Consider the following 13706-nt stretch of genomic DNA (forward strand, 5'->3'; position numbering starts at 1 on the left):
TCAATAATGTGTTCTTTCTTCTTTAGTTTGATGTACAGTTAATTGTTTATCTTAAAAGTTAGTAAAGCTTATTGCATTCTCTATTATATACCTAACTGCCTATGACAAGTGACACAATTTTTTTTCCTAAACTATGACACATTTGCAATTTGATTTCGAATAGTTAACTTATTACATACTCTTTGTTTATCTTCTAACAAATTAATTATTGTTATTTTGCCTAAATGGCTAAATCTACAAATTAATTGTTTACGCATATATGTATTTCTGCCTAAATGGCTCAATCTAACAAATTAATTGTTTACGCATATATGTTTTTTGCCGACAAGTGGTTGATATATTTTTCTGTGTCAGTACATATATGCAAATTGTTATTTGCTAATTCTATTATAAGTTGCACTTGTGACAGTCATAAACATGAAATACGGTTTATAATATATACTTACCAAATCATTTTGATAATCAGTTATGTCATTAACGTAGCGAGATTCCGTATGGTTTAAACTCTAAACATACATCGAGTCATCGACGAAGAAGAAGAAAAAAAGTAGATGTGTGTATCATTGATTCCTCAATAGTTTTCTGTCAGCTTGATCTGATATCACATTCAAATATATGTATACATGTTATGTCCACTTGCAGTCTATATTAGGCGTTTAATCTTTCTTTTTCGGGTCAGTCTCGTTGTTTAATCACATGTTACGTAAGGACCACTCTGATCTTATAAAGATATTAATGGAGATCTGAAAAGAACATTATTATATAAATCTTTTGTTACTTTGTATATATAGTTTGAGGGGGCGCCATTAGATAAAGAATATTGCGATGGCTAATGGAAAGTCAGCGAAATTCACAACATTTTCCACTTAACAAGAACAATTATATAACTATTATTTAATCATTGTTGCATGCGGCATCGGTTCATCTGTACATGTATTATCTCCCGAATATTTTGTTGGTGCGACAAAAATAATAGTTTTAATACAAATTCGTTAAAATTAGTTTAATTGGATTCTAGTATATATACATCAAACGAAGCAGCCACAAGTTAAATTACGCATCAGTCCGTTTACTCCCTTAAAGTCTTTCTCTTTTGATATTTTCATCGGGAAGTATCTCATTCTTTGAAATATTTTATTACTTTAGATAATATATTAAGACAACATGGTCAAAAAAATAATAATAAAGTAAAAAGCATACGGGTTTCCATCGAGATCCAATTATGGTAATTATGGTATTGTTATCCTTAATTAATTTATGTCAAGTGCCATTTGTGATAAATATAGGATTTTTTTCGGTCAAATGGATAACTATAGTATTATACAACAAAACACAAAGTAGAACAACAAAATCAAACAACTAACAATAATTTAATTTAAACTTTCCAAACCAAACTGAAAGCCGGATATGATTAATCTAGTTGCCAAACAAGACTAGAAAAGATCTGAAGTGAAATGAAAACAAAAAAAACATGATTGAATGACCCACCCACAAGGCTACAACAAGGCCAAAGAAATCATAATGAAAAAGCACAAAAGAACACGGTAATAATTGAGAAGTCGTCACGTTACGACATGGAGGAACAATTTAGAAAGTCAACGTTGAAGGCTTCTAAAAAAGACGTCAGACTCATTCAGCCTTTAGTTTACAGTCTCCATTGCGGGAAGTCTTATCCTCATTCATTCTCCTCTCTTCCTTCCTTCCTCTCTCTTTCTTTCGCCTTCTCATAGCTCCCCTCTATATATTATGACCAGACAGCTGCGCTGTTCATAATTGCGTAGTCGTATTGATTTAAAACTGAGAACAAAAGAAGAACACGAAACTCTCTCTCTCTCTGTGTCTTGTCTCTCTCTCTCTTTCTCTGTTTCTAATATATAAAAAGACCAGATTTTTAGGAAGGAAAGAGTCATTTGAGCTTTCTCCAAGTTCTAATGGCGGATCAAGTAAAGGAGAGGACTTTAGAGGAGACCTCTACGTGGGCAGTCGCTGTGGTTTGCTTCGTCTTGCTCTTCATTTCCATTGTCCTTGAACACTCCATTCACAAAATTGGAAGTGTAAGTCCCCATAGGTTTCTCCAGATTCCTCTGTTTCTTCTGTTCTTTAGATCTCTTTTTCTTTTCTTTTTTTTTCAAAATTTTAACTTTTCTTGTTTAGATCTTCTTTATTTGTGCATCTTATGCTGTGCGTATCTCCTTTTTACCTTGTTTCGTGTTCTTCTTCTGCTTCCTACTCTGTTTCTACCTTACTAGTTACTCTGTTTTTCTTACTTCCTCTGTTTCATTCCTCTTCTTTTATGACTAAATCTGCTCTTTGTTTTCTTTAATGGCAGTGGTTCAAACAGAAGCACAAGAAGGCTCTTTATGAAGCTCTTGAAAAGGTCAAAGCAGGTAAAAAAAAAATTAACAGCACTAAACCAAAAAAAAAAACAAAACATCTTTTGCTACCTAACTTCCAAGCTTCTTATTTTTAACACTATTTTTTTTTGGTTATTAAGAGCTTATGCTGTTGGGATTCATATCACTACTCCTAACAATTGGACAAACACCAATCTCAAACATCTGCATCTCCCAAAACGTTGCATCATCAATGCACCCTTGCAGCGCCGCACAAGAAGCTGAAAAATACGGCAAGAAAGACTCCGGCAAGAAAGACTCCGGCAAGAAAGGAGGAGACGACGATGAAAAACCAAGTCACAGGCTTCTCCTTGAGTTAGCTGAGTCTTTTATCCCTAGACGAAGTTTAGCCACCAAAGGTTATGACAAATGCGCTGAGAAGGTAACTAAAAGAATCTTCCATTCTCTCCTCTTGTTGTTCATCCTCTCTAGTATCTGATAATGATTGATGGATTGTCTCAGGGGAAAGTGGCTTTTGTATCTGCCTATGGAATCCACCAGCTGCATATATTCATCTTCGTGCTCGCAGTGGTTCATGTTATCTACTGCATTGTTACTTATGCTCTTGGAAAGACCAAGGTTACTACTTTTCTTGTGCATGCTTGCAGTGACTAGAGAGAATCAAGAAGTAGTGTATGCGAAAAGATTTTGATTTATTGTTCTCTTGAGTATTGCAGATGAGGAGGTGGAAGCAGTGGGAGAATGAGACCAAGACTATAGAGTATCAGTACGCCAACGGTATGCCTTATGCGTTATTAAATGAGATTTAAAGTCCGAAAATAGGATGAAAACTTATGATGAATGCATTCATGTTATGTAGATCCTGAGAGGTTCAGGTTTGCGAGGGACACATCTTTCGGGAGAAGACATCTCAATTTCTGGAGCAAGACTAGTATTACTCTATGGACTGTGTGTTTTTTCAGACAGTTCTTTGGATCTGTCACCAAAGTTGACTACTTAGCTCTGAGGCATGGTTTCATCACGGTAAGAAACTTATATAGTGAGCTTTTTGTTTTGTTTTATCTACTGTTTGGTATTAACAGTTACTAAATATGAAGAGGTAAAGCATGAAAGACAGACAGAGCTCAAAGAATGTGTTCTCTATATTGACTTAATGTGTACATTGTTTGTAATATAACCTTCACTAAACCAATCCTCTAACCACCATTACAAACTCATTTATAAGAAAATGATCTAACTTAATTCTTTCTTTTTTCAGGCTCATTTTGCTCCAGGGAGTGAAAGAAGTTTTGATTTCCGCAAGTATATTCAGAGATCATTAGAAGAAGACTTCAAAACTGTTGTTGAAATCAGGTTTGGATCTACTTCATTACTTTTTGATTATCTTAGAAAAATCCAAATTTGTCTAAATCTCTGGTAACTTTTTTGCAGTCCGGTTATCTGGTTTGTAGCCGTGCTATTCCTTTTGACCAACACAAATGGTAACACTCATTGCTTACCGCCAAAAAAAACAATATCTATGCATCAATATTTGCACAAAACTGACTATGGTTTTCATTTGAAACAGGACTACGTTCTTACCTCTGGTTGCCATTCATTCCACTAGTTGTAAGTACCACAAACCATTGAACCAATTAAATTTCGTCAGTTAAGTCCTTTTTTTTTGTTTAACAGAATGAATGTAATGTGCAGGTGATTCTAATAGTTGGAACAAAGCTTCAAGTCATTATAACCAAATTGGGTCTAAGAATCCAAGAGAAAGGTGATGTGGTGAGAGGAGCCCCAGTGGTTCAGCCTGGTGATGATCTCTTCTGGTTTGGCCGTCCTCGGTTCATCCTTTTCCTAATCCATTTGGTTCTCTTCACGGTATGGTTCAATATCCTTAACCACGCGGTTTATCCTAACAGTATGATAATAAACTTATGAGCCCTTCACTTTGCAGAACGCATTTCAACTTGCCTTCTTTGCCTGGAGTACGGTAAGTGTTCCATTTCACATTTTCTTCACACAAACATTGATATTATGGAGCCATACTAATTGTTATGTCATAAACTTTTTGGTACATGCAGTATGAGTTCAATCTCAAGAACTGTTTCCATGAAAGCAATGCAGATGTGATTATTAGAATTGTAGTTGGGTAAGCTAACCATTAACTTGACTGTTTGATTCTCAGAAAATAAAGGAAAATAATAAGACCTTTAACTGACATAGTTACAATCTTTGCAGAGTTGTTGTACAGATACTTTGCAGCTATGTGACTCTTCCACTCTATGCTCTTGTCACTCAGGTACTTGACACAACAAAAGTTTCAGTTTGGATATGATCTTAGTTGTAATTTATTTCTGACATTGTGTTTTGATGAAATTTTTGTAGATGGGTACTAAGATGAAGCCAACGGTATTCAACGAAAGAGTAGCCACAGCGTTAAAGAAGTGGCATCACACAGCAAAGAAGCAGACAAAACATGGAAGACACTCTGAGTCAACCACACCTTACTCTAGCCGACCAACCACACCAACTCATGGCTCATCTCCAATCCATCTCCTTCACAACTTCAACCACCGAAGCGTTGAAAGTTTCCCGAACTCTCCTTCTCCTAGATACTCTAGTCATCATGACGACCACCAGTTTTGGGATCCTGAGTCTCAACGCCAAGAAGCTGGATCTTCTTCACATCATTCTCTTGCGCATGAAAGCTCGGAAAAGAAACCTGTTCTTGCATCCGTGGAACTTCCTCCTATACGGACTAGCAAAAGCTTGAAAGATTTTTCCTTTAAGAGATAGATGATTTTTTATTACATGTTTTGATTTTGTACTGTGACAATTTGTTATATTAAATGAAGTGCTTGTACATTACTATATGTATGTGACCTAAAACATCTATAAAGAAAAGATAGATGATATATTCTCTGGCCACAGCTTAAAGAGTTTTTTTTTTTTTTTTTTGAAAATTCACAGCTTAGAGAGTTTCTCGAATGAAAGACTCACATTTATGATTCTGCAAGGTTCTAACGTTCTGTGAGTCTGTGACATTGGTGATAGTGACATTGTTGATAGAGGCTGAAAATAGATAAGCACAGAAAGTCCCTTTGATTGGATAATGTTTTATTCACCAAGAATTGAAAATCTTGTTCAGTCCTTTTAGTTACTCAAACATTTTTGTATTCATACGAATATATGATTGATTGACATGTAGTTAACTGGTTACCGTCCTTTATCATTGAAATATATAAGTGATCAAACGATCATGACTGGGTCCGATTCCCTAGACTCAATGGCAAATTAAATATAAGAAAATGAAGTTCCGTAGCAGTCAAGTAACATACATCATTTTGGGGTTCTGTTTATCTTTAAAACTGTGAATAACTGTCCCTTTGAGATTTTCAACGGTATTGGGATCTTTTTTTTGGTGATTGATTTGACGCATTCATGCACCAATTGACCAAGATGAGGTGAATGGCACAGAAGTTTTGACTTTTTGTGCATTAAGAATTTTTTTGTGTCATACATATAGCAAACAATCAGATGGATCACTGGATATTCACCGTAGTGTAACTGTGGCACCACAGGGTGGATTTAAGCATTTTCAAGGTCCTCTAAGCTCATGTGATCTATACGGTCTTATGGATTTTGTATCAGGTCCCATTAGTATTTAGTACTTCAACCTGCAAATGCTTAGAAGGGTTTGTGCCAAAGTCAGATGATGAGTGGAACCAGGAGCTGTTAGACATGTTTTAGTTTACTGAAGAAGGACAGTTTCTCTTAATCCGTTCTTGCACGTTCTGAGTTAGGCCTGGCTTAAAGACATCACGTATGACATTTTTGTTTTCGTTTTTACATTGTTTTTAGCTTTCTTTACTCTGTTTCTCTCTGTTTTTGTTTTTCACTATTGAAATATGGTTTACTGTCCTAGTGTTTTTGGTGATTCTTTCAGCCTCTCCGTGATTAAAATCTTGGGGCACGACTCGTGTGGATGTTGGAGATACAAACTGAAACAAAATGGTGAGACTCCAAATTTTAAATCAGAAGAGTTCACATTTTATGACTGTCTCTTTTGTTGTCCATTCATTTATTAGACGGTAATAACAGTCTCAGACTCTCACATCAATTCTAAACGGTAACCAAATAAGGATACGATAGAGGGTATTGTGATTTGGACGTTCCTGGAACGGCATAGTCTAAACAACTTATATGAATAAATGAGGTAAACAATCAGGGGCGGACGCAGGATCATTGTTAGATGGGGGCACATGACATTTGTTTCATTATGTCTACTTTTAGGGTTAAATGGCATTTCTTAAACCGGTACTAGTTATCGAAGGAAAAATAAAAATTAGATGGGGGCACTGTAAACGACAGCCTATCAACACTATCTTATGTTGAAAACCAAAATTCTCTACGAAGGGTGACTCGGTAGCTAACAATTATTTTCTAAAATCTGTTAGTGATCCGTTTTCAATTACTGGAAGACGGTACAAGGTTTTAACATAATAAAAAAATACTGGTTAATACTTAATAATAAACCTTTAATTAGATTAGTCATAAAATTTTATTTAGTTGGCTTTATTTTGAAACACTGGAAAAATCTTACTTGGATTTAACTAAAACAAAACATAACCAAAGCTTTGAAGAGATCCGCGTGGTTTGGCAGATTCGAAGATTTTTAAAATTAGAGAAATGAATTTAGTATATTGCTCCATAAATAAATGATGAAAACTTAATTAACTTCCATACAAACACAGCTCGCCGTAAGTTTAACTTCTGCACATATATCCTCGATCTCCACGCACGTGTCTATCGTAAATAACATCCCCACAGCTTAATCCACGCACACGTGTGTTATAGATAGAGATAGATACGCATACGTCATCTCTTCTGCGGAAAGCAAAAAAAGAAAGTACTTAAGACATCTACTTTTTTTTTCTGGTACTTTTCTCCTTTTCCCATAAGGAATGAACAGATGCTTCGAATGATAGCACTTACAGATATCTACTTTTTTTCTTGTACTTTTCCCCTTTTCCCATAAGGAATGAACAGATGCTTCGGATCATAGCATAGGTTTGAAGTTATTTTTACTTACAGTACTTAACTGTTTCTGTATTAAAAATAAGTACAGATACTGTTTCTGTATTAGAAATAACTCAATAAGTACTAGTATTTCTTTGACCACAAAATACAGACACTGTTTCTCTTTCTGTAACATCCGATAATATATGGGTGAATTTGCTGAATATTCATAAGAGGTAAAAAAATGAAAAATATAGCCATTCTACAGTTATTCAAAATGGATGGGACAATTTGCATAAAACATGATCAAAATCTCCCTCCAGACGCGTGCAATTGATGTTGAAATGCAGAAGATAAAATTATCATACTATACTACACACTATTTAGTATAGTCACATGAATAATTTCACTCTAACTATACTATATTTCGGTTAGAATAGTATGGCAATTGATGTTGGTTACCAATTGTTGACCTAAACCCTAAACCAAAACTCTAAACCATAAATACAAACCCTAAACACAAATTCTTATCCCAAACCATAGATCCAAACAGAGCTACCTAAACCCTAAACCCCCCTAAACCTAAATTCTAAACTCTAAACTCAAACCGTAAACTCTTAACCCAAACTCTAAACCCAAATTGTAAAACCAAACCATCGCCTATATAGTATAGAATACTCGAAACAAATACATAAACTTTTCTTTTTTTGTATATACAATGTTTTAACAATTTGGGCAAGGAATCAAAGTTAGGGAGGGAGGGAGGGAGGGAGGGAGAGAGAGAGAGAGAGAGAGAGAGAGAGAGAGAGAGAGAGAGAGAGAGAGAGATTAAGATGACATACTATAAACCTTATAGTATAGTCTGATTAAGATGGCATGAGGGAGAGAGGGAGGAAGGGAGATAAGAGGGAGAGAGGGATGAGGGAGGGGGAGGGGAGAGGGAGGAGGGAGAGGGAGGGAGAGGAGAGGGGAGAGAGGGATGGAGGGATGGAGGGAAGGGAGGGAGAGGAGGGAATGAGGGAGGGAGGGATGGAGGGATGGAGGGAAGGAGGGAGGGAGGGAATGAGGGAGGGAGAGGAGGGAGGGAGGGAGGGAGAGAGAAATTAAGATGACATACTATAAACCGTATAGTATTGTCTGATTAAGATGGCATGAGGGAGAGAGAGAAAGAGAGAGAGGGAGAGAGAGAGGGAGGGAGGGGGGGAGGGAGGGAGAGAGGGGGAGGGAGAAGGAGAAGGAGGGAGGGAGAGGGGGGTGAGAGGAAGAGCGACGAGCGAAGAGGGAGAGAGGAAGAGAAAAGGGAAGGAGGGGGATGGAGGAGAGAAAGAGAAAGAAATACTACACTATTACGACAAATAGAATAGTATACTATAATATCGTTTTTACGCTAAAAAATAGTGATAATGATGTTTCGCCGCGACAGAAAATGAGAGAAGGAAGAGGAGAAATAGGAGGAAGAGGAGGAGTAGGAGGAAGACAAGAAGGAGGACAAGACATAGAGATGATGTAACAATAAATGTTGTATTGTATTATTTATGTTTATTAAATAGAATAGTACAATGCAACGTGTATTGTTCATCTTCTCCAATAGTTCTACACATCTTCTGTTTCTTAATTTACATATATCGAAAAAGTATAAAAATTGAAAAAAGTGAAAGATGGTATTGAAGAATGAAAAATGGTGGAAACACATATGGTGTTGAAGAATAAAATAATTGGCAAAGGTGATTGTGGTGATATTACGAAAGAAAATGAAAGATCAGATATAAAGTAGATAAAATTATAAAGAGAGAGAGAAGAAGAAAAGAGTGGTGCGTGTGATAAAAAAAATAAAAAAGTAATTAATACACAAATACATAGAATATCATAGCCAAGGTAATGTTATAGTTATAAACTTTATTTCTATTTTTCCTATGAATATACGGTCTAATTCCCTATAATATATCTACGGAGCTGATATTTTCTGCTCTGGTCTGTGTCTTATAAAATTTGAAATATTTGGAGTTGAACAATACGTTGGAGTTAATTTGTGTGAAATGATAATTAATATAATGACTGAGAACTTCAACAAATATCTCAAAGTCAGACTATGATTTAAATTTGATATTATTTTAAAATCCAACTATGATGATGCAGATGAATATATATATATATTTTACGATATTGTAAATTAAGTCTTTTAGCTGTTTTTGGCAGATGAAAGATTATCTTGTCAGATTTTATAATTCCCAAAGCATAAGTTAGAATGTGATATTATTTATGGATGAAGACATGCTGTATACTGATAAACACGTGGAAGGGTTCAAGCTTATCATTTTTCAGCAGCAAAATGATTGGTGAAAAAAATGATTTAATTCAACAAGAAAACAATTCTTATTGCTATTTTGTGTTCCTTCTTAGGGGTTTCGGTTGGGCCTTCTATGGGCTGTGTTTTTTTTTTGATATGTTAGGTGTTTTATGTGGGCCTTGTTGGCTTGTTGAATTGCTGTGGATTTTGTTTAGTTGTTTGGGCCTTATATAGCTTACCTTTGTCCGATGCTTTGTTTAATATTTAATAGATGGCAAAAAAAAAAACATACGATTGCATAAAAGGAAATTCATGTATATTTATTTGTTTTTCGCTAAATGTCAAATCAAAAGTGACAAAAGGAAGTGAAAAAAAAAAATCAATGATGGACTGATATCAACGTAGCGACCAGATGACAAGTTTCCTTTGACAACTCGTTCCACTTACTTAAAACCCGGCTCACATTTTTGCAGTACCGATTCTAACTTTTTACATGTAAATTTTCACTAACTTTTTCATGTAAGTTATTAATGTGTTTAGCGTTACTCGAACTCAAGACTTCACTCTTTAACCTGTAACAACTCGTTCCATTTACTTGAAACCCGGCTCACATTTTTGCAGTACCGATTCTAACTTTTCACATGTAAATTCTCACTAACTTCTCCATGTAGGTTATTAATGTGTTTAGCGTTACTCGAACTCAAGACTTCACTCTTTAACAACACTCTCACATGACGAGTTGTCATCAATTGACATGCAGAGCTCAATTGGTGACAACTCGTCATGCTCACTCGAAATTCGACTCACAACTCAATTGGTGACAAATTGTCATGTGAGAGTGTTGTTAAGGGGTAAAGTCTTGGGTTCGAGTAGCGCTAAACGCATCAATAACCTATATGGAGGAGTTAGTGAAGGTTCACATGTGAAGAGTTAGGTCGGTGCCCTGGAAGACTGTGAATCGGGTTTTGAGTGAGCGTGATGGATTGTCACATCCTCCCTGTCAAATAATTAATACACAAGTCCACTAAAAATGTGGCTGATAAGTAAAAAAGAGTGAGAAGAAAAAAGAAGAAGAAGAGAAGCAGACTTACTCTGACAAGATAAAAATTTGTCTCATAAGGCGAATCATGATCAGTGAGAAGGCTTTCATTACAGAGTCAAGTGAGCCGCAAATCTCAAGGACAACCCCTTTTGACCCATGCTCCATAATGGCAAAATTCGACGTTGTTGTCGGTTTGGTCTGAAAGAGAAACATGGATTGTAGGCAATGATTGGATTCAACCAGCAATTTGATAAAATGAACACCGGTATAGTAGTCCATCAAGTGTGGAAGAGCAAGAGTAGCTGCATCTTCCACACAACTGACACAAGAATGATTTTGGCATCTCTGAAATTAAAAACGGGGTTTTCATTAGTATTTAAAAAAAATCAGAAAATCAAATAAAAAAATGAGTGAAGTTATATACCTCAAAAGCTGAAATGATTACGATGCTCTTTTTTACTTCTTCCATGTTCTCAATCTCGGATGAGTGTATCAATACGATAGCTTTTGTTTTTTCCCTTGATAGACTCAATGGTCTGTGATTCCTCCCAATCAGATATTTCACTCTAGAGTCTGGACACAAAATGCAGAGATTCACGTTTCTGAACTCAGACAAAGCATACTTGGGCGATGGTTCACTCTGGCGTCTCGACACAATACTTTTAGTGATAATATCAATGTTTTGTAATATAATAATAAAAAGTAGGCAATGAGTTTACTTCGAATCTAGAATTGAAACGATCAGGTAGTCATAATCATGTTCAAAATGGCGATTGTTCACCTCTATCGAGACTCTTTCATCTCTAATGTTGATGTTATTTACTTTCTTCTTAAAAAATTTATGTCTCATCCTCTTGTGAAACAATTTCAGTGTCACAAAATTAAACTAGCTAAAAATTAACCTCAATTGTGAAGCTCTCAAACTTATTATAATGGTCTTATGTGACATATGTTTGAAGATTTTGATGTGAAGATTTTCTAATACGTACCTTCACTTTCCAAAAATACTATTTCCAACTGTTTAGCATGTCCCGAAATTTGTGGACATAAAAACAATATCAATATTAATCAATGTAACAAATAAACTAATTAAACTAACCTCAATTAGGAACCTCCAAAATGTACTTTTGATGTTATTCGTGACCATATGTACATACACTTTTATCTTGGATGAAAAGACATTTTTTGATAATTTCTCTTACTTTCCAAGAAAGTTATGTAGCTAGTATCAAATGATCTCAAAGCATCACAATGAACAATTGTAATAGGTTTTAAGATTAAAAAAAAAACAAAGTAGAATTCATTTGGATGCAACATCATGCATAGTTGACCAAATTATGTACTATCATTGCTTGTAAGAGGTTTAGGAAAGAGACCAAATAGAAATTTGTGAACTAATTAGCTGAAATCTGATATAATCGATAAATGAATCTAGCTTCTCAAAACTTTATTTTTATTTTTTATTTTTTTTTGTCATCAGCTTCTCAAAACTTTAAAGTTGAAAATAATTGAACATAACACCTAAAACCATCATTTGTAGTAAAGATATTAATAGAAATATGTGAAGTTATTATATGGTTTTTAATGAGAAGAAAATGTTTTTTAGCTAGACTTTGGATTTTCCCAAGCTATTATGCGTTTGAAAACACAGTGGAAATCGATAGAAAAATCAATCAAAGTTTATGTCAAAATTGTTAAGATTAATAAATGATCTAGAACCCCAAAAGATCAGAATTTGATCTTAAGTTAAAGTAATCAAAATAAGTTTTCTCCAGTGTTCATGAGTTCATCTGCTTATATATCTCAAATAAGGATAAAAGCATAGAACTTAAAAAAACATATTAACTTCATATTTTGTTATATGTTATTGGAGATAAATTGGATAGAAAGATGTATATGTTAATCAAAATTGTATATGTTAATCAAAACTGGTAAATGTATACTTGAATGGTAAATGTATATGATTGTTGAAAAAGATGATCCAATTCAATAAGTAAACACCTTTATAGCTGCAATTCTTCAAAATGATCAATAATAACATGCTGAGTTGAGCATTGTTTGCTTCTAGAAGAACCTTAAGCGATCTAACCAGAGTTACCCCTCCAAATTTGGTCAATTACGGGTCTATGAATGGTAGATTCTCTTAATTTTCTGAATTCTTTAGAGCACAAAGTTCCATAATAATAGCTAACTAATTGAACGATCTCAGTGGACCCAATGATTTGGGGGTGTATTCTTGTGTTCTTTAGGTTTGAACGGTATTGCAATAACTTTGAACGATTCTTACTATTTTTCCCTTTTGAAGTCCTCTCCAAACTGTAAATAAAACAAAGAAGGATTATCAAGACCCTTGTTTTGAAGTTCCCTTTTAAAGTCCTCCCCAAACTGTAAATAAAAAAGAAATCATAGGTATATTAACAAAGAAGGATTATCAAGACCCTTTAAAACATGCCCTTTTTCCAAAAAAAAAAAAAAAGACCCTTTTAAACAATTTTGATGTATAGATCGTGGACACCAGAGACTATATGTTTATTTTATCAAGGCTAATTACCGTTGAGCGTACGTAACGAGTGGTAAAATGCTTGTGTGGTGGTCTAACGCCTTGACGCATTCTTCACGAGTCATGCAGAGTATAGCACGCATCTCTCTATCATGTGTTATTGAACCTAACAAAACCAACCACTAATGGTGAGAATTATTACACCGAACAAAAGATGCATAAACTATATATATTGTAAATGTAATCAAAATATCATACTCATCATCGGTATAGGAAGAGTTGGGCAATACTTGAAAAAGTTACAATTAGTACAGTACTAGTTGGGAAAAATCTGTAAAATAACCAAATTATTCTTCAAATTCGAAAACGATGATCAATGATGGAGAAAAAAGTTATTTGGCAATACCAGTCAAAGATCCTGGAAAATCCTCCTTGTGGGAAGAGCATCCTTTGTGGAGGATAAAGACCAAGGATTTTTTCGTGACCGCTTCCACAAGTTTATACGACGATGAAAAC

The 13706-nt window shown here is 34.9% G+C and overlaps 1 protein-coding gene across 1 annotated transcript; it reads left to right on the forward strand.

The window, feature by feature from the left end:
• Nucleotides 1-1656: 1656 nt before the first annotated feature.
• LOC106416017 (MLO-like protein 2) lies at nt 1657-5257 on the forward strand. The gene is made up of 14 exons (XM_013856839.3): nt 1657-2054; nt 2330-2387; nt 2495-2775; nt 2856-2972; nt 3071-3131; nt 3214-3377; nt 3613-3707; nt 3786-3835; nt 3922-3962; nt 4047-4220; nt 4297-4332; nt 4424-4491; nt 4581-4641; nt 4728-5257. The coding sequence occupies exons 1-14, from the start codon at nt 1932-1934 to the stop codon at nt 5136-5138; spliced, it is 1740 nt and encodes a 579-aa protein (XP_013712293.2). The 5' UTR covers nt 1657-1931; the 3' UTR covers nt 5139-5257.
• Nucleotides 5258-13706: the final 8449 nt, after the last annotated feature.

The sequence above is a fragment of the Brassica napus genome, chromosome A9, assembly GCF_020379485.1.
Source record: "Brassica napus cultivar Da-Ae chromosome A9, Da-Ae, whole genome shotgun sequence".
In the NCBI taxonomy this organism is placed as follows: Eukaryota; Viridiplantae; Streptophyta; class Magnoliopsida; order Brassicales; family Brassicaceae; genus Brassica; species Brassica napus.